The sequence below is a fragment of the Ornithodoros turicata genome, unplaced genomic scaffold, assembly GCF_037126465.1.
Source record: "Ornithodoros turicata isolate Travis unplaced genomic scaffold, ASM3712646v1 ctg00000838.1, whole genome shotgun sequence".
In the NCBI taxonomy this organism is placed as follows: domain Eukaryota; kingdom Metazoa; phylum Arthropoda; class Arachnida; order Ixodida; family Argasidae; genus Ornithodoros; species Ornithodoros turicata.
The window spans coordinates 291,004-318,818 of record NW_026999403.1 but is presented as its reverse complement, the minus strand read 5'-3'; the positions used below and the strand labels follow the sequence as shown (position 1 = coordinate 318,818).

At 44.3% G+C, this 27,815-nt stretch overlaps 1 protein-coding gene across 1 annotated transcript in view; it reads right to left on the bottom strand.

Annotated features, from left to right (window-relative positions):
• The window catches only part of LOC135375195 (transcription factor CP2-like), a 28,518-nt gene extending 8,796 nt beyond the window's left edge, over positions 1 to 19,722 (bottom strand). The window contains exons 1-12 of the mRNA XM_064607912.1: positions 19,699 to 19,722; positions 19,474 to 19,600; positions 19,305 to 19,406; positions 17,472 to 17,627; positions 8,861 to 9,093; positions 7,295 to 7,362; positions 6,508 to 6,613; positions 5,206 to 5,312; positions 4,944 to 5,090; positions 4,399 to 4,467; positions 1,564 to 1,605; positions 58 to 332 (exon numbers count right to left, since the gene is read on the bottom strand). Coding sequence (XP_064463982.1) covers positions 58 to 332; positions 1,564 to 1,605; positions 4,399 to 4,467; positions 4,944 to 5,090; positions 5,206 to 5,312; positions 6,508 to 6,613; positions 7,295 to 7,362; positions 8,861 to 9,093; positions 17,472 to 17,627; positions 19,305 to 19,406; positions 19,474 to 19,589 — 1,421 coding nt within the window. The 5' untranslated portion in view covers positions 19,590 to 19,600; positions 19,699 to 19,722. The remainder of the gene's footprint in view (positions 1 to 57; positions 333 to 1,563; positions 1,606 to 4,398; positions 4,468 to 4,943; positions 5,091 to 5,205; positions 5,313 to 6,507; positions 6,614 to 7,294; positions 7,363 to 8,860; positions 9,094 to 17,471; positions 17,628 to 19,304; positions 19,407 to 19,473; positions 19,601 to 19,698) is intronic.
• Positions 19,723 to 27,815: the final 8,093 nt, after the last annotated feature.

Sequence of the window (27,815 nt, the reverse complement as noted above, 5' to 3'; positions counted from 1 at the left end):
CCCTTTAAAGGGCTGCCCATTACAAAGTCATCGCTTCGCATAGCAAGCTCTACTTACTGTTCGTGAATGGACACTGCCCCGTAAGTGCTGTCGTTGGTCTGGGGGGAGTAGCTGGAGGGGCGCCCGCCACTCACCGACGGCAGGGGCGGAGGCAGAGGGGGCGGAGTGCCGGTGGACAAACGATGCCCCGTAGTTGCGGCGACCACCGTCGTGGTGGACGTGGTGCTGCTCAGCGACTGCTGCGACCCCGTCGAGGAAGCGGAAGGCCCGGACACTGCAGTCACCACGGGCGGAGGCGAGATTGCCGGACCAAATGCCACTTCCGCGGTGCACTGAAAGAAAGGTGCGGGAATGTCTTTACCATAAGTGTAAACTAGAGGTTTTCCTGGATATTTTAATCCAAGTGCCAGCTAAATTAATCCATGCACCATAAGGTTTGCATGACACATGGATTAATTTAGCTGGCACTCGGATTAAAATCGGCGGGAAAACCCGTAGAATAGAGATGCGAAATATCCGGAAATTTTGAATCACTCGAAAAAACAAAAAAACGTTTCTTGGTTTTTTTTTTTCCGAAGAATTGGAGGAAATGGAAACAAATGCGGTTACTGCTGAGTCGAAGCATTGCCAGCCAAGCCACAGCACACAATGAGCTAGAAACTTTAGTAGTGTTCACCCCCTAGGCATAAATGCAGAGCAGAGCATCCCATGAGACTGCTGTCTACTCAGCAATAGGTAATTGGAACAACCCACTCCGACATCATGTGAACGCGATGGCGATCGCTTGGAGCAGCCAGACGGAGCTCGAAGTTGGTGGTTGTTGGCGGATTAGAGGCACCCAAGGCACTGCTGGCGGGTTGGAACGCATCAAAGGCACGAAAATTTACATTTTTGAATTTTGTCGCCGGGAAATTTTGGGCAATTTTTCCGGGGACGAGGAAAAAAAGAAAAATATTTTTCCCCAAAAATTTCCGTTTTTTTTGGGGGGGGGGCTTTGCATCTCTAAACTAGACGGACATTCTGTGTAGAATAGAGCAGCACAGAAACTTGTACACATGTACGTGTTCACGTCGGACAAACTGGCGGATTCCTTAATATTAAGCTCCGGGAACATGACCATGCACTAAAGGCCACTACTCCGTCTGGACACCTGCCCATTCATGCAAGTGGTTGTGGGTGCACAGCTATCTTTGAACGTACGAAAGTGAAGGCTCACTACGAGGATTAAACCATAAGGGACATAGTGAAGGAATTTTTTATTGCCAACTTGGGACCGGGCACATGTGTCAGCAGACTGAGAACTGGTTCCGGCTGAGCCAAATTACTACCTGAAATGTTCCCCTATCTTATCTGTGTGCGCGTGTGTGTGCTCACCTTGAGTACGCGTTGCTCTATTCTACACAGTATGTCCGGATGCCAACTACCCTGACCTAGAACCTCGATGAAAGTTGAAGGATTTCAATCCAAGCCCATTTTTTAAGACAATTTTTAATAATAATTTTTAATTATCAATTTCATTAACAATAATTTTTTTGGCAATTACCGAGGACAAAGATTACTCACCTCAGTGAAAACTGTGCAGTCGTAAGAAGGCTGGTGCTTTTCCTGCAGAGGGAGAAGACAGAGATGACTTCCAGGAAACACAGACAGACAGCAAGGCAGCTGTTTACAGTAATCTAATACAGTGAACCCTCGTTATTATGACCATGGTCGTCCCTGAAACTTTTGGTCATAATGCGGAATTGTCATATTAACGGGGGAGATTGGCAGAGGTTTCACTGCATTGTTCCCCAGGAGTATGGTCGTAAAGCGCGTATGTCAGATTATCGGGGGTCATACTAACGACGGTTCACTGTACTTCCTTCGGAGTAAAAAAAACAAGAAAAAAAAAAAAACAGAGTGTAAGAAACTAATTAGAAGATACGATATCACTAGCCAGCTGGGCAATGTATGAGTATCTGTCTAAGCAGGACTGTTTTTGCATTCTACTTTCTTCATGTTCTCCACAGGGTAGCATTGGTTAGTCAAACCTCGATATAACCAAATTCACGCCGATCGTGATTTCGTTCATTGTATAGAATATTTCGTTGTATAGTACCAAAAATGATTAAATTTGACAAGACTTACGCTGCAAATTCTGAAGGCCGGCAACATAAATGTGTATGTATATACAGTAGAACCGAAATTATAAGGTCACAGGATTTTTTTTTTCAAGTCCATGCTGTAGCACAATACACATCACGTGTTACGTCTCAGGATATAGTAAGAACCAGAGTTGCGGAATGGCGTCTCCCATTCCGTTCCCATTCCATTCAGAGGAATGGAGATTTGCGATAATTCCATTCCTTTCAATTCCTCGGAATGAAAAGGTACGGTCAGTTCTCACTCCTGGAATGGTTTGGCAACCCTATTCCATTCTGTTAATTCCCTCAACATAAAAAAAAGGACTGGTAACCATGAAGGCAAGTCCAATCCAATCCGATCCAATTCAATCCAATCCAATCCAATCTCCTAGAGGAGATTGACATTACCAAGCACGGATAAAGCGCAAAGACAAAGGTTATTTCACTCTCGACCGTGTGCAGGTGCGGTGCAAAGGGTGCTAAGGGCAGGAACCAGCACGTTGAAACCAGAACTGCCGCCGGGGCACCCGGACCATTCCATTCCCATTCCTAGAACAGTTTCCGCCATTCCATTCCAATTCCATTCCGTTAATTCCCTCAACATAAAAAAAGGACTGGTAACCATGAAAGCAAGTCCAATCCAATCCAATCCAATCCAATCCATATCCATATCCATATCCAAGTCCAATCTCCTAGCGGAGATTGACATTACTAAGCACGGAAAAAGCACAAGGACAAAGGTTATTTCACTCTTGACCGTGTGCAGGTGCGGTGCAAAGGGTGCAAAGGGTGCAAGGGCAGAAACCAGCACGTTGAAACCAGAACTGCCGCCGGGGCACCCGGACCATTCCATTCCCATTCCTAGAACAGTTTCCGCCATTCCATTCCAATTCCATTCCGTTAATTCCCTCAACATAAAAAAAGGACTGGTAACCATGAAAGCAAGTCCAATCCAATCCAATCCAATCCAATCCATATCCATATCCAAGTCCAATCTCCTAGCGGAGATTGACATTACTAAGCACGGAAAAAGCACAAGGACAAAGGTTATTTCACTCTTGACCGTGTGCAGGTGCGGTGCAAAGGGTGCAAAGGGTGCAAGGGCAGAAACCAGCACGTTGAAACCAGAACTGCCGCCGGGGCACCCGGACCATTCCATTCCCATTCCTAGAACAGTTTCCGCCATTCCATTCCAATTCCATTCCGTTAATTCCCTCAACATAAAAAAAGGACTGGTAACCATGAAAGCAAGTCCAATCCAATCCAATCCAATCCAATCCATATCCAAGTCCAATCTCCTAGCGGAGATTGACATTACTAAGCACGGAAAAAGCACAAGGACAAAGGTTATTTCACTCTTGACCGTGTGCAGGTGCGGTGCAAAGGGTGCAAAGGGTGCAAGGGCAGAAACCAGCACGTTGAAACCAAAACTGCCACCGGGGCACCCAGACCATTCCACTCCCATTCCTAGGACAGTGTCTGCCATTCCATTCGAATTCCATTCCGAGCTCTGCTGAACACTTTTCCCGGGACGCCATGAATGATATGATTGGGCAAGTCGTCGTGCATGTGGCGCACGTCATCCGTACTCGCAAGCGTCCTCTCTCTCCAGGTGCGCACCATCTCTGGCTAGCCGACGACACACTGCCCCCTGGCGACAATCTTTCGCCTCGCTGACAAAGGGGTTGTTGAGAAGGGAGACGGAATACAAGCACCGAAAAAAGAAGCACGAAGAAGCGTGTTGCTTCGCAGTGGCCACATGCACTTGCACATTTTGCTTGTTCCTTTGTACCTCTAGGCGTATATTAGGGAACGGAGTAAATGCACTTTTGGGAACATTAGGGAAATGCTGTATCGGGAACTCTTCCGTTCTAGCGAGCGTTAAAATGCATTGTTCCCTATAGCAGCTTGACAGGGAATGTTTATTTCATTATATTGTGTTTCGCTGCAAAGAGGTTCGACTGTAGTTTTTTTTTTCTTTTTAATTCCGTGTTAGCTACACAATGCAACTTTGGCTACGAGTGGTGTACAGATGCGAACAAAAAGGAGAAAGAACAGCAGGAAGCAGTGTGATTAGCAGGGGGATTAGTGTGCGTCCTGGGCTGACTTCAGGGGGAACCGTGCAGACATTAGTCTGGAAAGGCTGCTCGAAAAACCAAGGGAAAACACCTCTGTTTCAGCACAGTGGGTGCGGAAACTTGCAACCCACGTCACCTACCCCTTCCCGGCGATCGTCCCAACAATTATGCCACGCAAGCTGGTCTGTCGTTCTCACCTGCTCAGATTGGGGTCGTTTCATCATCTTCTCCCGGTCCGTCTTGTGCTTCCTGTCCGCTCCCTTGGGCTGCAACGAGTGAACGACGATGAACGACTTCAAAGTGGGACTCCGCAACAAAATCGCCACAAAGATTGCGACATAGTAATAACCCTTGAGGTGTCGGGAAGATACATACGAAATATCGCGTTCCCAAAGTGCGCAGAGTTTACATATTCAAATTCAATTATTACGAAGTGAGCGCTTTGCCTCTGTGAAGCAAGAGGGCGCTGAAAGCAACGCTGCAGACGTCATCCGGCATGGAAGAATGCAAGCTTCGTAGCAGACGACAACGTGGGGTGACGTCACAGTATTTTCCTCCGGGCGAACCACTTTGCATTTTGGTTTCAGTTTGGTATTGTCACGATTTACAAATTAATTACTCGCATAAAATGAATGCAAATGCTGTATTCGGTATCGAGGGAAGTCTCCCTTTAAATGCACAACGATCACAACAGCGCCAAAGGTATCGTCAGCAGCAAAAGTACGGTGACACACAGTAGTACCTTGAACACCTTGACTTGGCAGGAAGCAGCGTGCAACTTCTGCGGATGCCCGTCCCCGTGCGAGAACGTCTCGATGATGATGCGGAAGGGAACTCCTTTCTCCCCTCCGTGCTTCTTGGGCGTGAACTCAGTGCTTATGCAGTTCACCTGGCACAGATTCGGGCCTCCAGATTAGCACTCTACTGTTGGAAACTTTCCGTGAATGCGCGAACCGCCAAGACGCTCCCAAGCGGCGAGGAACGAGGAACGGTACGCTACTCACTCTCACAAAGACTCCCGTCTCCTTCGTGGGGTCCCACAAGAGCTCGCAGCAATTGATCCTCGAAGAACAGTTGACTACGTCGTACACGCCGTAAGACAGTGGGACGTCTGGAAAAATTTTTTTACCAGGGTGTCTACCAAACTGCAGCCTTCAAATTCCCTGACTTTTCCAGGTTTTCACTGACTATTTCAAGCGAATTCCCTGACAAAAACAAAAGGGAGCTTGGTGCATGCCTGCTCACACGTTTTGATACCAGATCCAACATAAAACAGACCATTTATTAAGTATTAGTGAGGCTACCCTACTTTTCTGTGTCAGAGCTTGTCATACTGGTGAACTGCTACTCGCAGTAACGTTGCTGCGGCATCGCCTGTCAACCACCGGTCGGCACTTGCGATTCGCCGTGCATCATCACGGCACTTGTCTGCGATTTTCCCTGACTTCAGCTGCTTTTTAGCCAAATTCCCTGACTTTTCCAGTCACATCAAAATTCCCTGACTATTCCCTGTTTTCCAGGTTTTCCAGGTTGGTAGACACCCTGTTTACGTATGGAAATAATATGTTGAGATAAAAGTACAGGTTTATCATTTTGTGTAGGAGAAGGCTTGGTTGATCAAGAGGGTAGGTGAGGGACCTGTCTGTAAAGTGTAAACTATTGCTTAACGGTGTTTCGATAGGATGATGAGATAAAGAGAAAATGATAGAAATGGCAGGATTGAGTGTGACATAACCAAATACTATAGATTGGTTGTGTCCCCGCTTTTTCTCCTTGTTTATGCATGGCGAGTTTTTATGCACGTAAGAGAAATTTTATTAATTATGGGATCATTATGGGACTATCATATAGGATTATCCATTATGGGACCACAATGCCATAGGACTTTGGTCGGTATATTCTGGAGACAAATCCCCGTATCATCAACATGAATCCTCAAAAAAGTGGAACAACCATTTCACAACTGCTTTTTAACATTTACCATCTTCACTGCTAACTCCTCACCACTGACTGTGGTCATGCTGCACAAGCGTGCTTTTCCTGTTCCTTCTACACATGAGCAACAATTTTTTTTTGGAGGTGGCAGAGCCCTAAGAGGGACACAAGGCGACAGGACTGCGATTTTGTGAATAGTATTCCACACCCCACGGTAACAACGGTGGCCTGCTATGTCTCATCCAGGACAGACTTTGACAAACTGTGGCTTCCAGGATAGTAGCCAACAGTTGACATTTTCATGTGTGTTGTGTTGTGTTTATTTTTATTACTTTGCCGAAGGACATGTTGAACTACACGTATGGACTAACCGGTCTCCAAAATGCGTTCCCCCATCCGCTGCCGAGTCCAGAGGATGATCTGTTCTTTCTCCATGTACTGCAGCCGTCTCTCCTGAAAGCCAACTCGGATGATGCTCTGGAAGACAATGTGGTTTATTGCAAGTGTATTCTGGTTTTAACAGAGGCAAACAGGGACAGTGATGTGAAAAACTGTGTGATATCAATGGAGTGAGGTTTATCACATGCCGACACTAGTGCACTACTTGAGAAATATTTTGAAGCTAATCTTTCATACTCTGCTTTGAGCATACTTTCTCAGGTATCAGGTGCAATAACTCAAGTACCAAGTCATAAAACATTGCCAGAATAAAGATCACCACCGACCAAGGTGTGTAATGAATATTTCTCATACAACATTCTGTGACACTGTTCTTTTTATCTTCTTTGGGACTAAGTTTAAGAAACATGCTAGATGCATTATTGCGAGCACTTTTTCATTTACTTTATCATGCCTCTGAAGCACTATGCCCAGTAGTGAGCCAGCTGGCTCTGCTACAACAGCGCCCCCCATGTTTAATGCTCGGGTGACCTGGCCGACAGCGAGCAAGTTCGTGAAACGCAGGTGAGGCTAAACCCCAGGCTACGAGATCTGTTAATTACCAGTTCGAATGTTATCCCACGCTAAACGTGGGTCTGTCATTAAAAGTGTCGGACCCACAAAGGGGACTACAAAAGAAAGGAAAACTAGATACACTCATCATAAGATTAAGATATCCAACGCTTTCTCAAGCATTCTTTGACAATCTTGACAACATACCTTGAGCATCTTCCCCCGCATTTCTGTGAGGTCTCCGAGCTTCTTGAGCTTGATTTCGTAGGACTGGCCTGAAAGAAAGTTGTTTTCTCTTTGTTTTTTTGTTGTTGTTGTTGTTGTTTTGTTTCAGCTTGCACATACACGACATGCACGACATCTTTTCTCTATTCCTAACAAACCTACATGTCATGCTTAGAGACATCTGCGGTGTAGAAATTTAACCTACAGGGAAGCAAATGCACAAAAAAAAATAAAAAAAATCGTATGTACACGATTTTCAGGGTGATGTCTCGGAAGGCTGGCATCAAACTAGACGTAGGACATACTACCATTTAAGATGTGCAAGGTTAGTGAAATCATAAAACAGCACAGGTGACGCAGAACGCAAGAAAACATATGTGAGGCTGCAACAGAACGATATAAAAATGAAAAGGATATTCGAACGTATGGTGCTCAATCACCAAGACTCCGTAATTCCATAATTTCCGTACATCTTTGATGCGTGCGTAACAAATCTTTCCGCAATAAATAAGTAATCATAATAAAAACAACTAAGAAATCCCGCCTCTCCATTTATTGCACATAGCTGTCCTCACATCTTCAAATTGTTTGCATTAGTTAGCTGCGTATGTTTTAATGTACAGCTTGTTGGAATGCTTGTAGGCAGATACAGCGAGTTTCAATTAACGTGCAGAGATTTTAAAAACATGGAGCACTCTACACAAATGAAATCAACCGAACTGAACGTCGTAAGCAGTCATGTACAGTAGTCGCCGGTATTTCTATCATTGTGCCTAATTGATAAGGGCCGGGGTGTCAATTGGAAAGTAGAGCATCCTGAGAAACACCAGACCGAGGTGCTTCCAACGAGGCATGCTTTGTGTTGCTTTTTTTCCAGCCTAAAAGGAAAGCTTGCAAAATACAAAAAATTCACATGTGACAATGTGTCTGCCCCTATTTTCGAAATCTTGCTGCAGGTTAGTTGCGACCAGTGATGGCCACTAACTACTTCTACAGTAGTTTAACTAGTAGTTCAACTACTACTCAGGGGAGGTAGTTCTTTAACTACTGCAGTGTAATTTAACTACATCTCTAACTACTTAACGTTGTCTATCAACACCAATCCCATTCTATAGTGTTCTTAGACACCTAAATATGAATCACAAACAGTGACGAAAGGGAGATCTTGTATGCATGCACAGAGCATAAAATGTCATAAACAAACTGCAACCTGCATTCTCATCAAACATGCAGCTCAAAGTAAAAGGCGGAAGCACAATCGTGCCGTTAAGCTTGCGGCAAAATCTGAAGTAGTTGGCGCCTGCATTAATCTAACTGCTGTAGTTAACTACTCAAAATAGTAGTTTAACTAGTAGTTGATAACTACTTTATAACTACAATCAGGTAGTTTAACTACTAGTTTAGCTACATGTAGTTAACTACTGGCCATCACTGGTTGGGACACCTGTACACTGTAGAAGTCCAGGCACCTCGTGAGGCGTTTTGCACTTAACTCCCTCATTTCTATGCGGATAAAATGAAACCAAGATTATTATCATTATTATTAACCTTGGTTGAGGTAGGTCATGGTCTCCTCATGCAACTTTGTTGCAATTGATGTTGCTGCACCCAGAACGTACTGGAACCCTCCGGTAGCTCCCACAGGGGGCGACGCAGGCGAAGCAGGCAGTACATGCAGGGGCAAGGAACTGCTCGACGAGGGCGAAGTTCCAGGAAGCCCCCCTCCTGGCTGGTACACTGCTAGCCGGAGGTCGGGAGCTGACGAACTGTGCCTGCAATGGCTGACGTTAATGAGGGTACCCATTCAGTAACCACTCACACCAGGGTACCACATGAAAGAGCATACGTAGTGAACACAGCAAGCACTTTTACCACTAGCCTATTGAGGGAACTTCTGCGGAACACACACACTGCATAACGCTGAAAAATCGCAACTGTGACAAATTCCATGGAAGTAAGCTATGCTGAAGCTGCAGTGCATAACATCAGAGACTATTCTATTTATTTGAATGTACCCACAAATGCAAAAGTGTTCCTTTTGGGTGGTGCACTGAACTTTAACGTTATAACGTTACAACATGAGAGACAAAAAGTTATAAAAATGTGAAACCTGCATCGACAAGTAATTTTTCAAGATAGTCACATAAGTCCCTCTTACACCCATTGAAGGTGGTGTCCGAACCAAAAATATAGTTGAGCTGGCGGTGCGTGCAGAATCGCGGCCGCCTAAAATGTTTATCTCCAAAATGTTTTCTTCAGAAACATCGAAAAACATTTGGAAACTTATTTTAATAGGGTCTTGCCATCTACTCCGTACTCAGCACGACAAATTCGGGCAGCAACGTGCCGATCAACGTCGCCGGCATTTTGCTTTGGTCGCGTGATCTTGAACATGTTTGCTGTTGATTTTCGATGTTGGTATAACCCAGCAGCTATCATGTGTTATCCGTTGCCATCTGCTTTTATCTGCCTTATCAGTGACATGACTTGTACTTCCGACCACTGAAGAGGACATCGGCGAAAGATCCGAGGCTCTCGTTTTTTCACTTTCAGATAGAGCTGGAATTACAAAGCCATATCGGACTGCCCATCGAATACGGCAATTTCCTAATAAAATTCGCAATGAGCTGCTGAAATCCTGTAGCGCGCAGACACGTCCGTAGACATGGTTCGAGACGCTTTCGGATACGGCGTGGTCAGCTGGGACGATGGCGATCACACCCACCTCGGACGAACCCGATGACGTCGCCGGAAGACACGAGCAAAGCGAATCGGAAGTAGAAGTCTGCTTTCAGCACAAGTGTTTTTCATGTGGCACCCAAGGCACTGTTCGCAGGCTGGAACGCATCGCAGGCATGAAAATTTAAATTTTTTAATTGTGTCGCCTGGAAATTTTGGGTAATTTTTATGGAAATGAGAAGAAAAAAAAATAAACAAAACGAAAACTGGTTTTTCTCCCAAAATTTCCGTTTTCTTTCTGGGGCTTCGCATCTCTACAAGACACAAATGTGTTTTGAGAAGCTTTGGCTATTTTATCTTGATGAAAGACTTCCCGAAGTAAATATCGTCCAAAAAAACACCATTCAAGGGCAGAAAAATATCCGGGTACCCTCGAAGAAGGTCACATTAAAGTTACGCTGAATGCGGTATAAAGGACTCGCCTTGGAGTAATGAGATGGGGTAAAACGGTAAAGAAGTGTGCGTAGGTCGACGTGGCACATGGAAGCAGACACCAGAAAGAAATTCAGCAGAATCAATGTTGTCGTGATTAGTTTTGCACAAAAACAGAAAATCTCGTACCGCTCATCTCACAGATAAAAGCTAGACTGAAAAATGCTGGTTAAGATTGTAAGCGTTTGGCTTTGCAGGCTGGAGGTAATTTCGTTTCCTTCTCGTTCTCGCTCGATACTACGAATATATGGAAATATGGATGCTCTCCTGTTGACAGACAGTGTATGTCAGAGCATACAGAAATTTGTCAGAAATAATCTCTAGAGAATTCCACGCTGTGCACAAACATTCAGAGGTCACAAAGCAAAAAATTGAGATGGCTAGGTTAACGCCACAAAGTTGAATTAACGTCCCGCAGTCTAAAAATTTAATTTTGTAAAAGTGTAAAAGTATCCTGAAAACTACATGTGACTGTTACTGAATGCACAGAAGAAATGAAAACAGGCATCGTGCCTGCTACCTTCAGCTCCTATTCTTCGTATATTCTGAGCACGGATTACTGGCCTTGGTGAACTCTGGCACGTATACAAAAAAAATATTGCCACAAAGCGCATGCTTGTGACAATACTACGGCGGATCAGCAATGACAGGACAGCAGTCGAAACATAAGCCAAGTTGAAGCACAATATTTGTTGTTTCACAGCTTGTGGGTGTTACATTTTTCAGCACCAAAGATACGTCTAGAATTATCAAAGCATCAGCTTATTTAGTGCTTCCACAGCCCTTTCTTAAAGATATCAAAGTGGGGACTAATCTTACTGGCAAATATCACTTACTGAACGGATACAAAATCCGCTGACCTAAAAAAATGTTGTCCTTATGTTTGAGGTACATAATGTTAAATCATTATGAACCAATTTCTTCAGGTCAGTGCCACCACAAATGTTATCTGTTATGTTTACACGGAAGCATGTTGACAGGTTCTTTCCCTGATAACATCGAGCATTCGAAAAGCATACTGAAAGCCACTTGAAAAGGTATAACAGCATAGAACAGTATATAGATAGTGCAGGAAGAAGGGTTATATAATGAAGGCTACTACTATAGGCTTTTTTTTTTTTTAAGTTACAAAATATATCAACATTTATCAATATATATCAAATATATCAATATATCAACATTTTGGAAGATACTTATGCAGTCAATCGTACCTAGATCCTTGTGTTTTCAGGTTTTGTGCTTTTTTCTTAAATGGGGGCAGGGCACGAAAATCGGTGTTTCGCTTCAGGAGCCGTAAAACAGGGTAGAGGTCTCGGGCAATGTCGGGGGGGAAAATACTTTTAATATTTCAGATGAATACAAGATACTGAACAGCTGAATGCACGGAACAGCACAAACAGGACAGCCACAACAAAAGTATATTCGTCAGTCAGCAGAAGCAACTATTTTTGTAAACAAAGAAAAAGAAAAAAAAAAAAAACAGTGTCGACGTTTTGACCCTTTGCAACTGTCACGCCGACTGAGAAATGATATGACCTGCCTGTGTTAGTATCATGTCAGACTGATAGCCCCAGTAATATGAATCGGTTAAATAGAAGAGGGAGAAAAACAGCAACTGTACACGTGTGGGCCGGTCAGGTTGCCCAGGCAGCAGAGAAGTGCGTTGCCTTCCCCAGCTGACAAGCGCGGCACGTGGCTCATGGTTCCCATCTTTGGCGGCTTTTTTGCACAACAAGCCTCCCCCCCTCTTATCAGTCAAGGCAGGCGGCAGCTCTTATCTCGTCTGTCCGAGATACAAGTTATCCAGAGCCTTCCAGATTGCTCGTGTCGTGGAAGTAGACACATTTTGTTCCGTCATTTCAAACACGCAGCATTTTCTACGGTTTTTCCGTAGAGTGCCGATCTGTTAAATATCGAGTTCTGCAAAAAAACTTTGGAGCTCCATGTAAATGCCATAATGCCATTGTCATCAACAACAAACCCAAAATGCAGACGCTAAACAAAATAGTTGGTTTGTGGACTAGAGTACACATGAGAAGGAAGGGCATCTGAGGGCGTGACGTAGGGTTGAAAAAAATTTGGATATTTTTAAAAAGATCCTCTCCAATGGCCTTTTTTGGATAAAACCCGGATGTTTTTGGATATTTTTGGAGAATATAGACCAGCCTAGAAATGTGACACAGAGTAAAAACAAATGTGTTTTGCTGTTCTTCTTGATTTCGGGTAACCTGTCATAGTTTCCGTTTATGAAACTGCCTGTCCCAGTAACATTGAATGAGTTTCCATTGTTTTCCGAAAGGTGGAGGGTCCCATGCACGCGTGGGTGAACGGGTAGACGCTACATGCCTAGGTTCAGTTAACATGCCTTCAGGAAGCAGAAGAAAGCCTCTCCCTGAATGGGCAGAAGTAAAAGAAAACGGGAAAGAGTTAAATGTGAAAAGCTCAAAAAGTAGAGTTAAAAAGTTATAAAGTTAACAAAAAGTTAGAAGTTTATGTAATTAACCTGGGCTTTGTTAACAGTCAACACTACAATAAAGTTTCAAACAGTAAAGAGGGAGTTTTCCCGTGTGACGTCGTATTAAGATTGTCTTTCACGCCGCATCTGGACAAAATCTCTAAAAAAATCCAGATTAAATTGTGTGGATAAAATTTTTAAAAATCCACCGGATAAAATCCGTGTGGATTAAATCCAAACAACCCTGGCGTGAAGTGCACACAGTCCAGTGAAAGTGATCCGTTGTCGACACATTCTTAGTAATACAGGTGTCTGCCGATTCGTAAACATTCTACAGAGCCATCTGGTGGAGGAGTAAAGGAGGCAGAACCCCTTTTCCAAAGATCCGATGACCTGTGAGCAATATTTAAGGAAACCAGATGCTTTAGACGTCTCCGAAAAATGAAAGCCTGGATAGAGTTAGTACTCCTCTGATAGAGTTAGTACTCCCTACAAAGGGAGGAGCCTCGGATATTCCGAATAGAGACCGTTCTTCTTCCGGGCACCGTCCTCATCATTGCTTCATTAACTATCACACCCGGAAGAAACATGTTTATGAGACCGATATCCAGTGACGTAGCGTTGGGGGGCCGTAGGGGTGGTCGCCCTGGGTAGAAGATTTTTTGGGGGCTCAAATTACAGACAGAGAGAAAACAAAATTCGAAATAGAAACAGTGATACTGTTTATCACTTTAAAAAACCTAAATTTTTTTAACATTGGGCGCTTTTGGAACGATCTGACGGGCGCCCCAAAAGATGGAGGCGATTGAAGCAAAGTTCGATATACTACGCTGGTGTAAAATTGCGTCATGTGTGCTTCGGCAGTAGACTGTGCGCGTTGAGACAGCAGCGTATATTCTCAAAGTGAAGCAACTCAAACGCAAAATCCATCAAACGCTTTCTACTGGATGGAGGAGCTACAGTACCTGACGCATTCTTGTTCGGCTGTCTGACAACCAACACCAACCTTATTTCCGTGCTGTCATACTTGACCCGGCAGACCGGGCACGTCCGGTGTGAGCTATGGTCCTCATACATTGACAGTAACAGCATTGGATTGGATTGGATTGGATTGAGGTTTTACTGGCGCATGAGCAACTAAGGCTATAATGGACAGTAAGAGCGAGAGCAATGTGCGGGCATTCAAGGAGCTGGCTTAAGTATTATTTCCCATAATGATGTACACGTCCCTGCTCGCTCGAACACAAGCTACAGAAATGAGCTGCGCACTCAATTGGAAGCGAAGATGACAGTTAGAACAAATTCTTTGGTTGAAAACGTGAGCTCCGACGTGAACCTTCGTGCTTTTCATGATGTGTTTCGCTGCTGGATCATGACTCTAGAACACAGAAATCTGGCCGTGTGTTTGGGGGTGCGATACTCGTTTCGCCCCGGGCGCTGGGGACCTACGCTTCGCCGCTGCCGATACGGTAATGTTTGGCACCGCTTCACGGTCCACTTGGCTAAGTTTTTCTTCCGAAAAGAGCTTACATATTAAATGAAAGCGTAAATAACCCTCCGCAGCTAACACCACGATGATGTAAACCGGACACACCAATGGGAGCGCAGCGCTGGCGATTGGCTCTGATCCAGTCTGCGTCGCGTTCACACCAAAATATACTAAGTGAAAAGTCCTTGGTAAATACTCTGACTCTCACTTACCAGTGCCAGTTCTAATCGTGTGTAACACTCCTGGCTGTACGAACACGCTTGACGCTGACCCAGAAGCGACTTTACAAGAGTCGATCAGAGACTCCCCGTGACCTCATGGTTCCCACTGAATTTTTTTAACAACAATTCAAGGACTTTTCAATGATCTTATGAAGTTCAGACATCATTTTGTCTGGGATATAGGGACAGTTTATGGCCAGGGCTTCAATGTTTTGCAGTAATAGTTATGAGTTACAGGTATCACATGAGAGAATACATAGACACTGCACAATATCAGTTTACAGATGTGACCGACAATAACCGAATTTTAGAGATCATAGTACAGAAATGTATGAATAAAATAGAGGGTGCTGTTCATTTCTTGTTGCTGATTCCTACTGCAAAGAGTGCTAACTCCTGTGATTCGCACAAGGGTAATTTGCGCAAGCAGCTTCGTGAGAACAAGAAAGAGATGCGAAATCAAGGGTTTTCAAGGTCTGTAGAAAAATCCGGGTCTTAAAATAGCACAGAAGTAATTTTTAACACCCGGTTTTCTTCCTATGAAACTGTAAAGTAGGCCAGTAAGATGCACCATGCGAAGTAATTCACACCACAGAGTCATAGTAATTATCTCAGAAATTGAATTTAAAATACGTCTCAGAAAGCGACCGTGCGCAACGGTGGTGAAGAGCAGTACCAGCCTGTGATCTGCCTGGAACCTTGCGCTGACGCTACAAGGAGAACGCTCGCTGATTGGCCTAGAGAAATGATGTCTGCCAGTGAGCTGTTCGGGGTTCTGAAAAAGCCTTTCTCCTAGCTCGGTAATGATTCCGCTGCTCCTTCTATCCCCAATTCTCCGGGAGAACTGGCAAGACTGGTTTACGGCGGCAAAGGGACAAGGCGCTGACCCCCACTGACCGGCGAACCAAAACGAGTTCTCGTTATAACGTTATCGGTGACGTGACATCATACCTCCTCAACCTCGTTATACCTGGAGTGGCAAGTTAAGGGTGAACGAGCAAAAATATGCAGCTAGAGAACGAACGCTTTGCTATCATGGAGATACACGAGGCAGAAATGAAGACAGCCAACATCGTTCGAACGACGGGTTTCAACAAAGAACAACTGTCTATGATGCCGTGAAACGTTTCAAGGCGACAGGTGCGAACAAGGACCGTCCTCGAAGAGGTTGTCCGACCACCACCGCCTAAGAACGTGCAGAAGGTCCGCTGTCGCGCTCGGCACAACCCAGAGTGCTTGATGCGAAAAATGGCCAAAGTCAGGGTGTCTACCAAACTGCAGCCTTCAGATTCCCCGACTTTTCCAGGTTTTCCCTGATCATTTCAAGCGAATTCCCTGACAAATTTAAAAGGAAACTTGGTTCCTGCTCCTACGTTTTGACACAGATCCCTCATAAAAAAGACCATTTATTAAGTATTAGTGAGGCTATTCTACTTTTCTGGCCTCAGAACTTGTCGTACTGGCAAACTGCTACTCACGGTAACGTTGCCGCGGCATCGCCGCTCAACCACCGGTTGGCACTCGCGAATCCGCCGTGCATCATCAGGGTACTTGTCCGCGATTTTCCCTGACTTCACCTGCTTTTTGGCCAAATTCCCTGACAATCCCCTGACTTTTCCAGTCACATCAAAATTCCCTGACAATTCCCTGTTTTCCAGGTTTCCCAGGTTGGTAGACACCCTGAAAGTGCTTAAGATCGGCAAAGATAGCATTGTCAAGAGGAAGCTAAACCGTCAAAGTTACAAGATAGCTCGCCTCCGCTTCCTCAGTGATGCAATGAAGGTGAAACGGCTGGAGAAATCACGTCGAATGCTTCGGCTGCTCGCTCATGCTCGCTCGCTCGCTCATGAGAAGATTTTTCACAGCCGAGCCACATCACATCCACCAGAATCGCTTCCAACTGCTCAAGAAGGGACAACGCAAAGACTGACGCTGTCATTTTCCGGCTTCGGTAATGGTTTGGGCAGGCATTTGCGCAACTGGGAACGTGCCGTTGGTCTTCATCAAAATCAACTTCTGGTTGGTTCATTGGTCTTGCCGAAATCAACGCCGCTGGATACCAGTAGCGCATTCTCCGTGATGTACTGGAGCAATGGGCAATGTAGCACTTTGGCCAAGACGCATTCACCCTTCAGCAAGACTGGGCACCGGCGCGCTCTGAAAGATCGGCAATCACCATCTGGGAGGAACTGCTTCCCGGCTTTTGGGGCAAGGACGTCTGGCCTCCAAACTTGCCAGATCTCAATCCACTGGACTACTCAGTATTGGAGGACAAGATCTCGGGAAGACGATACAACAACGTGAAAAGAGCGTTGATGCGTGCCTGGGACGAAATGACGGTGGAACAATGCGCGAGCGTCGTCGTCATCGATTTAAGAAAGCGGGTCTGTAAATGTATTGGGGCCAAAGGAGAAATATTTTGAGCACTTGTTGTAATTTTTCCGTTTTGACGTTGTTCATGTGAGTACAATAAAAGTTAAAAAGCACAGTAACACTACTAGCCCTGTGGCTTTGTAGTAGTACGACAGCTCAAGCACAAACCGCAGTATTGCAGTGCTAAAAGCAGAGTTCTCTTGTACACTGTAACATCCCTGTCACACAGGCGTCCCTCAATGATCATCGAACCCAATGACCACTGAACGTGGACATAGCGTTACCAAGTACGTAGTGTGTCAACCTGTCAGAGCACTGGATCTAATGCTCTTTGAGATGCTGACGCGTTACAGGCTTGGTTGCGCTATGCACATGCTCAATGGACATTGGGTTCAATCATCATTGAAGATGGCCAGTGTAACAGGAGTATGAGAGGCATTGCGAGCTTACCTGGGACTAGTGTCATGGGGCTCCCGCCCTGTGCTGACACAAAAGCGCTTGATGGCACCACTGACATCGTCATCTCCACTGTGCGGCAGACGGTTCTTCTTACCGTGAACCAGGGAACGTGAATTCTCACTGTTCAGCAACGTGCTGCCGCTTTCACTGCGGATAAGACGCCAATTTATGTTTTCATGTCGTCGATGGGAGTGGTGGGAACGGGAACCAAACTCCACACGTAAAGTCTACTAACACAATTTCATTTTTGCACTGATACAAATGGCTGCGATTGTAGATCAAAGATCTACTACTACTAAGATCTACTATTCTATCTAAAGATAGACTGCAGATCGCAGGTATCAAAACAAATCATGATGTAATCAATTTCAGGGACACGCCCACAGTAATGCAGGTGTGCTGCAGGACTTTGTCAAAAGTAGGGGTTAAAATGACCAGGACTCCACATAGATGACGAGGGATAAGAAAGCAATAATCGGAGCATGAAATAATTATCTGCAGCACATTGATGAAGAGACGCACTGCAAAAATTTGAACCGACTGCCTATGAAGCAAAACAACAAGGATCAGTTTTGTGCAAGCATTACAGATCTTACAATTTACTCTCTCTACAGAAAGATATGCGGTAATATGATTTGTTGGACCAGGACACACGGTGTCCTCCATTTTGGAAGAATAAAAGCAAAAATTTTAAATACAACTCTGGGTAAACTTAACACCAGCACTCAATTCCTACATTTGCATCAACAAGGTTTATGCAGCTCGTGTTGTATATTAACCATGCACGTTTCCTCTACGACATGGAAGCAAAAGCGATCTTCAATATCGAGAAGCTACGGTGTAAAAGGGTGCTCCGGAAAAACCATCTAACTTCTGGCTGGCAACATTGTTGCTTCGCATCACATGCGGTTATGTGTTCGTGAAGACAGAGGCAATAGCTTTGGAGTTTTAGAATCCTATAGTGGTATAGCAGATGTTGCAGGTGTCTGCAATTTCCTGGGCTCTATTTAAAAAAAAAAAAAGAAGAAGAAGGGTGATTGGGCACACATCCAAAGCCTCAGAGGAAATCTTGCTAAAGTGGGAACTTTCTTGCTGGGGGGTGTCTTTCTCGATGGGCTGAGGTTGGGAAGTCGCCCTCCCTGTAGATGCCAGCCCTGGTAGAACGGTAGTGTTAAAACCAGGCTGCAGTGTAGAGCACACTTTAATTTACAAGAAGGGATGTCCAAGCTTTGCGTGCAACACAGCCAGATCTCTGCAGTTTTGACCCTCGCTCACCGAAGTTCACTAACCGCCCGCCCAGTCCTTGGCTCGCTCACTCACCGGCCATTCAGCTCTTGACTCGCTCACCCACTCAACGCTGTGTCATCATTTGTGCTGTTTCAAGTTTCACTCATCCCTAGCCCAGTTCTCAGCTCGCTCGTTCACACTCACTCACCGTCCGCTAAGCTCTCGGCTCGCTTACTCATTCATTCATTTGCTCGCTCAGTAAGTCGGCTGAATTGGGCGTGAGCGAGCGCGCTCATGAGCGAGCATGAGGCATTGGCATACAATTCCCAAAACTAGTTTCCACGTCCAACGAGAACTTGTAAGAGTACATTTCCCGCGTCAGGTCTTTTTGCTCCCTAATGTGTATAAGATAGGGCGGCACGAGCAGGCTTTTGAAAGCAGCACATACTCTCTTCTAATGTTTCTGGACTTACAAGTGCAGCTTCGGAATTATTCTAGTATATTTGGTTCGGAAAGGACATCACCCGATTTGAATACAATTCCATATTTGACTCAGAATTCAAAAAAATCCAAATATGAAACCTTCCCGCAACAAACCTGTTGGATATGATGCGCAGTGTATCAGACAAACTGTAGCCATTGTCTCTGGGCATTTCTTGTTTGACTGACGACAAGCTCGGGAGAGCCAGAAGAGCATCACTAGAAGGGTGATGTACGCAGCATTTATACACTGTAAGTAACTAACAATGAACTGCACTGCCCATACCTCATGTTAAAAGAGGCTGTTCCCAGTTCCATGCCCAAGCCAGAAAGGCTGCCATCGAAATCAGCAGCCAAAGCATCGTCAATATCGTCTATTTGCCAGTGGCTCACAGATGTCATTCCAAAGCTAGCTGCAAGTTTCAAAGAAAGACACATTATTACAAAAAAATCTGTTCCAAAAACGAATTAACAGCAAAAACACAACACACAGAGAGATAAAGTTACATACGAGCTACAGGTTGTATCCAGTGCTCACAACGGCTTCCACCTCATATCACCTGCAAGAAAAGATGCATCGTCTGCTATGATAGGTGCAGGTTTCCGCAGAAATTCCAGGCGGGTCATCCGAGGAGCCAGTTGAAATAATCGAATGATCGATGTAACAAAATGGTTAATGAGCGAACGCGAGCGAGAAATTATGAGCTGCACATGTTAGATCCGGTATGTATTGTTGCCTGGTGTCGTCCGCCTCATTAATACAGCGACACGACCCGTGTGACCTGCTTTGCCGCATCCGTCTGAAAGCGGCGTTGAAACTCGACGCAGGTCGCATTTAGCCATGGCCTTAGATCGTGACACTTTGATTGGTTAGTACATACACATGCGTAAACAAAGTTGTGTACAAGCCACAGATGCAACCTGATGCCCTATCTGTCTGGGTGTATCATCTCTGAAACCGTTGCGACGACCTCGAATTCTAACTTTTTCCGCCCGACTGCCGACGAAAGTTCATTATATTTCGCTGCCCCTGCATGCGAACTTTTCCAACTCATACGACAGCCAACGAAATCACACTCCCGAATGATTTGCGGTATGTACACAAACATGGGAGAAACGGTTCAAAAATCTGTCATACCTTCGCCGTTTCATCGATGGAGTTTGCGAGGAGTTCTGCAAAGATTATCTCAGTGGATGTCTCACACGTTCCAGCTGGTAAGCTGATGTGATCACCTCGTTCGCCACAATACTGAGAAAATATAACAGAGAAGAGCCTTCCCTCTACCAGCTGATACTACCATGACGCAAAAAAAGCCAAAACGGCAAGGTAACGGCTGTTCATGAGCAAGGCAAAAGGACAATCTGGCACGCAGTTTCTGTTCGTGGCTCAAAATTTCTTTCAGTGTGCTCTGCCGTAGATACATGAAATGAAAAAGGTAATATTTTTCCACCCGCTACAGAAGGAAGAAACCTCCGGAACACCGCACACGGAACTGCGGAGAGAACGAAAAGGCGATGCGGAAGAAATCGGTTTTGGCGGCTTTTCAACTTCTAATGTTTCAACCATCGTCGAACACAACAGAGGTTAATACGATATGATTTTATCTCGGATGATCGTCGATGTGTTACTGGATGCAGCTTCATATGACTTTTTGCTGTCCTTCACGAGAACCATACAATAATTTGTTTTCAATGCGCCAGAACGTTTCGGTTTCGGTTTCGTAAAGAAGCGTCCGTTTGCTGAGATTTTTTTTTTTCTTGTAGCCAAAACAAACGAGTAATGCCTAATTATTGTCTCTTCGCAATACTCCGTAATTTGTGTAATTGAAATGTACTGGTTTACATCGTATTCTCCCAAAAACGATGTTTCAATACGAGACGCGGAAGTTATAACAAATTTATTTATCTTGCTTTAGCTAGTGTATGCGGCATGCAGCCGGACATCCCTTCGGAAAAATCATGCATCTGGCCCTGGATGAAATGAATAACTTGACCGGCTGATGAAATCAAAGTACGAGGTTGTCCCGAAGCCACGGGCGACGCAAAACTAAGAAGTTTCGTTCACGTACATAAATGCTAATTGAGAAAAATTATCCCTCGCAATAAATTTTACAATGTTGTCCATAAATTTCAAAAATTATGCGACGGTAAATGTCACAAAAACGTGCCACAAGCTTTGGTGGAGAGAGACTGCGCTTCATCAGGTACATGATGAAGACTCCGTCGCTCATTAAAAAAAGTTTGAGACGTTTAATCCTCAGCAGGTTTCGTCTTCTGAATAGTCCTTGTGCTAACTCTTCTTTTCTGCCTCAACAGGCAAAACTGGAAGTCACAAAATACATAAATTTAGGGTAGTTTCAAGTCTAATCGACAAATGGCTGCCGGTCTTTTTTTTTTAATTTTTATTATTATTATTTACGCAGGAAAAACACATACTATTAGGTGCATAAAGAGAAGCACTACAGGTCTTTGCAACATTCCGTTTCGGTCTAGGTGGTTTGTGAATAGATGCTGCAATGCACATTTGCCACCATCACCGGTAGGAATGAAATAAACAAAGTTTTTATTTCATGGTAGACAGGCTTGAGCATGGGCAAACACGAAGAAACAACGCACCACAACAGCTCAAACATTTTTTTATACCGTATATTATGAAAGAGGGATTATTGAAGTGCGCTTACGCAAAGTATCAACAAATTTGAAGACAGACTTTCTTTTTTACAAAATCGCACCTGTTAAAACAATGACATTCTGGTACTTTCCTTAAATTATAGTTAGGGTTCCGGGTTTTCAAATTTATGCGAAAAAAAATTCCTCAACCAGGGAAACGTCATCATGACGTTGGTACACAGACTGAAACAGAAACAAATCGGAAGGGGAGAGCTGGGTTCGACGAATGGACACTTGTTCGCTGCCTCTTATTGAGAGAAAAGTAGGACCGAAGGTCACGTCCATTTCAGGGACCATCGTAACCCCCTCGAGACTGTGGCTTTCGGACGCGACCCTGTTCGCCTCTAGCTTCGAGCGTAGTTCAATTCTACCAAATTGGTGGCGCTGTCGAACACTATGACGTCATTTGTTTACAAACAGGGAGAGGTCCATTCTGATTCAATCGAAAAACTCCGTATTTGTCAATGAAAAAATGGCTAGGAAGCAAGCGAGCTGGTGAAAATGATGCATATAGCTGTGTTTGAGACTTCGTGTTCCCCAGTCTCGGGGTTTTACATTATGCATCCGTATTTGTGGCTTCCAGTAGAACTGAACACGAAAAGCCATGCTTGCATCGCGGCTTACCAAACCCTGCAACAAGGAAGGCTGGCCACCGTGCAGCTGTCTTTCGCGAAGCATCCCTGTAATGCGGTCAACTACATCCTTGGGTAACGTTCATGTTTGGCCGTGCTGGTACGACACGCACACTCTAAGAAAAAAAGAGAGTAATTTTACTCCTTTTGGGGAGTAAATGCATTGCCACAAAAAAGTAGTCCCTTTCGGGAGTAAATGAATGTCACAGACTGGAGTGTGCGCATTTCACACTCTATTCTAAGAGTCGCGGAGACCAAATTCGTGTGCATGCACGAAAATACTTTGAATCAAACAGTCAGCAGTGATATGTCGAGCGATATAAAATCTTACGACATCCATAGGGCACAATTTGCGAAGAAAGAAGCGCTAACTGTTTCTTACCCTGTTGGGGGGGGGGGGGGGGAGAAATTGCTAAGTTGGCTGAGTAATACAGCCTTGTGCCATCAAATTGTCCAAGAGTACATATTTACATAGACTGTTGCATTCGGAAGACCATTTGTGTTCAGTTCAGTGACAATTTGTAGTCCTGGGGATTAAATGCCAGGGTTAGGGGACCAAAATGGGGAGTAATTGCAGTCTAGGGGACTAGAAGCTGCAATTACTCCCCATTTTACTCCTTTTTTTCCCCTTAGAGTGTAGAAGCTTTGAGCTTCTACGTGCTCACATGCATCTAGCTGGTACGATATGTAAAAGCTCTGAGCTTCTACATGCTACACAAGCATGCTCTGAGCTCTTGTTTGCGTGTGTGTGTGTGTGTGTGAGAGAGAGAGAGAGAGAGAGACAGAGAGAGAGAGGGGGGTGATAATTCAACTGGTTTGGTGCCGTTTTCTTGTTTCGGGTTGTGTGTCCTCTTTCGGGTTTGAGGTTTGAGGTTTTTTGAGGTTTGAGGTTTCTTTATATGTGACAAGAGAAAGGAGTTAAAGTACACCCCTTTTTTTTAAGAGTGCACTCAAGCGGGCAGCGTCACGGCTATCGCAGGGGAGATAGTGCGTCCTGGGCCGACTTCACAGGGAACTGTACCGTCATTTGCCTTAAAGGAATCATTAAAGAGATACGACCAAAAGCTGCTGTCATCTTGTAAAGCAGTGTAAGAAAAGCATTCGCATAAAATATTTCTTAACAAAGTTCTTTTTTTTTTTTTTTCACTCCGGCGCAATTTCATTTGTGAAAACGTGCACGCTCCACAAATTTTGAATTTACACCTCCGGTCTAAAGTCAGTATAAAACGAGCCGACAATCTAATGATATGAGGCAATAAAAATGCTCGAATAATTAAGAAAAAAGTAAAGAATAAAAACTAAATAAAAGGCGACTAAAGCACGGTTCTCCGAAGACTATCCAGCAGTTGTTATAGGCTGGACACCATGTATATAGCAACGCGCACAAAACGCCGAGGTAGTTAAAAATATAGTTAGTCTACGTCCTCCAAGTTTCATTATCCTTGATACTCGTAAATTAGCCGATATCCTTGTTCGTAACCAGTAGCCAACAGCTATATGGGCAGTCTCTCGGCAGTCTGCCTTTAACGCGCTGCACCTTGAGCCTTGAACTGGCAATGGTTTAGAAAAATGGCTGAACAATGCTTCAGAAATTTGTACCGTCATGGGCCTTTTAGGCAATCATCATCACTTAGTCGTCCCCAAAAGGCCCTAACGAACAATTCCCAATTGTTAGCCTGTGGCACGAAGCCACAGACTGACATGGATTGGATTGGAAAAGAAAGAAAAATATGGAGAGGTTAGTCCCGACCCAGTCAGAACTGGCTACTCCAAAACGCGTGCTTTCAGTCGGTGTGTATGTATACTCATATTTCATGCTTTTTTATAAAAACGAAAAGTGGTAGACATATAAATTTGGTGTCTATCGATTCCTGAAATATTTCGAGATAAAGTAAATGGGAAGTTTTTTTTTTTTTTTCGAAATGGTTACGGAAGTTTAATAAAAACCTGTTCAAAGAGGGAAGAGAAAAATTGTATATTTTTTCACATTCGTGACGTCGCCGTAAAATACATACGACATGTATCAGAAATGTATCAATGTTATCCGATTCATCTCGTCTTCCTCTTTATAGTGAAACCACCCGCGTTAAAATCTGCGCGGTGGTTACCGAAAGAAAGCATTAAATACGTTCCGTAGGAAATGCATTGGGACGGAGAGCTGGTATGCCCTCTTAATCCTTCCAGTGTGGGACGCCTGCCTTCAGACATCGTGTAGCCAATGAATTCCCAATGTAATATGGCTTTATAATTGTTTATGAACTCACGAGGCAACTGCAAGAAGGATACGAGACTTACGACTAAATCCACTGTTGTGCCCGTTACCAAAATAACATAACGGGACACCGATACGAAAAGTTGCCAAGTATAGACATCGATACACGTTTTTAAAGTAACGCGATACCATGACCGTCATAGAAAGTGACGCGATATAGTTTATCCGCTACTCCCGCCAACACTTCATTTGGGTGAAAGTGAACTGGGCGACAACCATTGTACAACAGAAAAGGGAAATCTTTGTCTTAACAAGAGCTTCGCTCAAGGTTATCTCATTCTATGACTCAGTGCGTCGAGGCTCCTCAGCCCTTGACCTCTGCATGCGGTCAACAGTCACGCTGACCACGGTCATTCTTTCTAGGCCAAATCAATCGGAGAACTAGCGGGTGTCCGCCCATTTAATCGAATTCCGTTTCGTCGAACGTCGTTTCATCGAACGCCATTCCTTCGGTAGTCCTTTCGTCGAACGCCGCTTCACTGAAAGCATCAGCGTGTGGCTTGTACAATATACATGCGGAACAGAAGGGTCGGCACTAGAACCTTTTCAAAAGTCAGTCTGGCCACCTTCTAGCAGACGGCATTCGGCCATATCTTGGGCACGCCGTACATGTGGTTATGTGTATGGTAAGCGAGCGCGCGATGGCGAACGAGAAATCAGTGGTCGAGAGACTTGACGAACATACCAGATGGGTTTTCCCAAAGACGTGTGGACCCTTTTTGTAAGCATATGAGTTATCTGGCACGTCTGGCGTGTCATACACGGATTCAACTTCCATCCACGTTGCTTTGTCGACTTTCAGATACGGTACATCATAGTTTTGCATGCTGTATTGTGTTTCTTATGTTCATTTCAAGACCAGTCGTGTATTTTGAATGTGGGACCTTACTGTGTTGCATGCTTTCGCCGATGCTTCCTACTATATCCTACTATATGTTATATGCTTTCGCCTGCGAGGTATTTATAGTTCGCCCATTTAGAATGGCAACAGAACACTTCTGACGATAGTTATTTGGAAAGTTATGTATCATGTGAACTTTAGCCGCCAAACAGTTTGTGCACACGCCTTGTTCCCTTCGGCGTCTCTCATGCCACGCTGGCTGCAGAAGGGCTCGCAACAACAGACTGACATTACAAATGCAGATGGACGAACAACTCATGAAAAGATCGATGCTTCGATGAGAAAGCAGACCAAGTCCCTGGCGGCGGACGACAAAAGTCGCGCGGTTCAAACAGAGCTCACTCATGCTCACTCATTCGCTGCCCAGCTCATTCACTAAACTGAACATGGGTGAATATGCTCATGAGTCAGTGTTGCCAGATCAGTAGTTGGGACATATTCGCCGGGAATGCCAAATTCCTCCGTGAAGCAGCTGCAAGTCCTTTTGGTCATGAGTCTGCCCTTTGTCCATGGCAGAGTTTTACCTAACGCGTTACTAGTAATTGCGTTACAGTAATCAATTACTTTTTCCAGTAATTTTTTAACGTAATCAATTAATTTTGTGAGCAAGTAATTTTCCAAGTAATTTGATTACAATTTTCGGTAATCAATTACTGAGTAATCGATTATTTTTTAACCTTCTGTCAACAATGGCAACACTTCCCAGCAAGCCAATCTGTTCTTTTGTTCCACGACGAGTTCGACTGAAGCAATGACGCAGAGGTCACTGTGACAGCCGTCTCTAGTCCACACGTGTTCCATGCACACCACAGTAATATGATAATACCTTACAACCGCGACCTACTGGAGCAACAGTAAAGTAGGTGACTGTATTGATAAATTGTGCGGGCTGAACTGAACAACAGTAACAAAACTAAGCGGATGTTTCGATGTTGTTTTAAATGTGCATATAAATCTGTAATAAACGCGTGTATGGGTTTTGTATGTTGCTTTCAAATGTATTTGCGAATTTCACTTATCATGTGTGTTGGCGTTTCATATTAGAATTTGCAACCAGAGCTGCATGGTTGCATTTACTGCAGGCGTGTTGGCTTTGCTATGTCCCACAATTTAAAAGTAACTGGAAAAGTAACGCGTTACATTTTCAATCGGTAACGTATTACATTTTTGATGAAGTAATTTGTAACGGTAAAGAATTACTTTTCGCGCAGTAGTAACAGTAATTGTAATCAATTACTTTTTTCGAGTAACGTGTACAACTCTGGCTCCATGGTCTTATGCTGCCGTTGTAATCGTTCAGGATATCAAGACTTGATGGGCTATTATGATGGTCAGGATGGCAGTGCGGTGACCCTCGTCCAACTATCCGAATCTTTCGTCACCCACTCATCTCAGCTCTCTCTTTGCTCATTCATGCTCAGCTCTCCGTTTAGCTTACTCATACTCGGCTCATGAGTGAGTTTAAGTGGGGCACTCCAAAGAATATGAGACACGAGATGGAAGCGATGCTGCATTACCAGCGACCCCACCAGTACCGAAATGGTCCGGGTTAATGATGAAAGACACAGGCCTTGCAAAGAAACTGTCATGCAGTGGACATGAAGGACTTCTTGCGTGCTGTTGCAGATCAATTAAAGTTTAATTGTTCCGAGGCGTTGTTGCGATAAATTATAATCTCGAGCACACTCGTCATTTGATTCTTGAGTGATACGGTATCGTTCGCTTCCTTTTAAACGATTACGTAAAAGCAGTACCAATATAACGTTGCTTGGAATTTTATCATGGAAGTTTATCCTGGAAGTTTTTAACACAACAGAACAAGTAGTAACAATGAGGGACGTGACTTTTTCTGACTTTCTCTTTTTTTTTTTTTTTTTTCGTAAAGCAATACTAACGTAGGATATGTTTGAGAGCGACATAATTTAGCCGGCATAATAAATAATTACGGAGCATTTCTTTTGCCATCCAGTTTGCGAGTGATATACTTGGTCATTGTTGCTTCGTCTGACCACACCCAAGCTCTCGGGCACAGGATTATACGCCTTTCGTGTTGAACACCGTCTTCGCTGCTTCATTTTGGTCGTAGTCAACAACCCATGTGGATGATGAATGATGGGTTATGATGTAATGAACTGTGATGTTGATGTCCATAT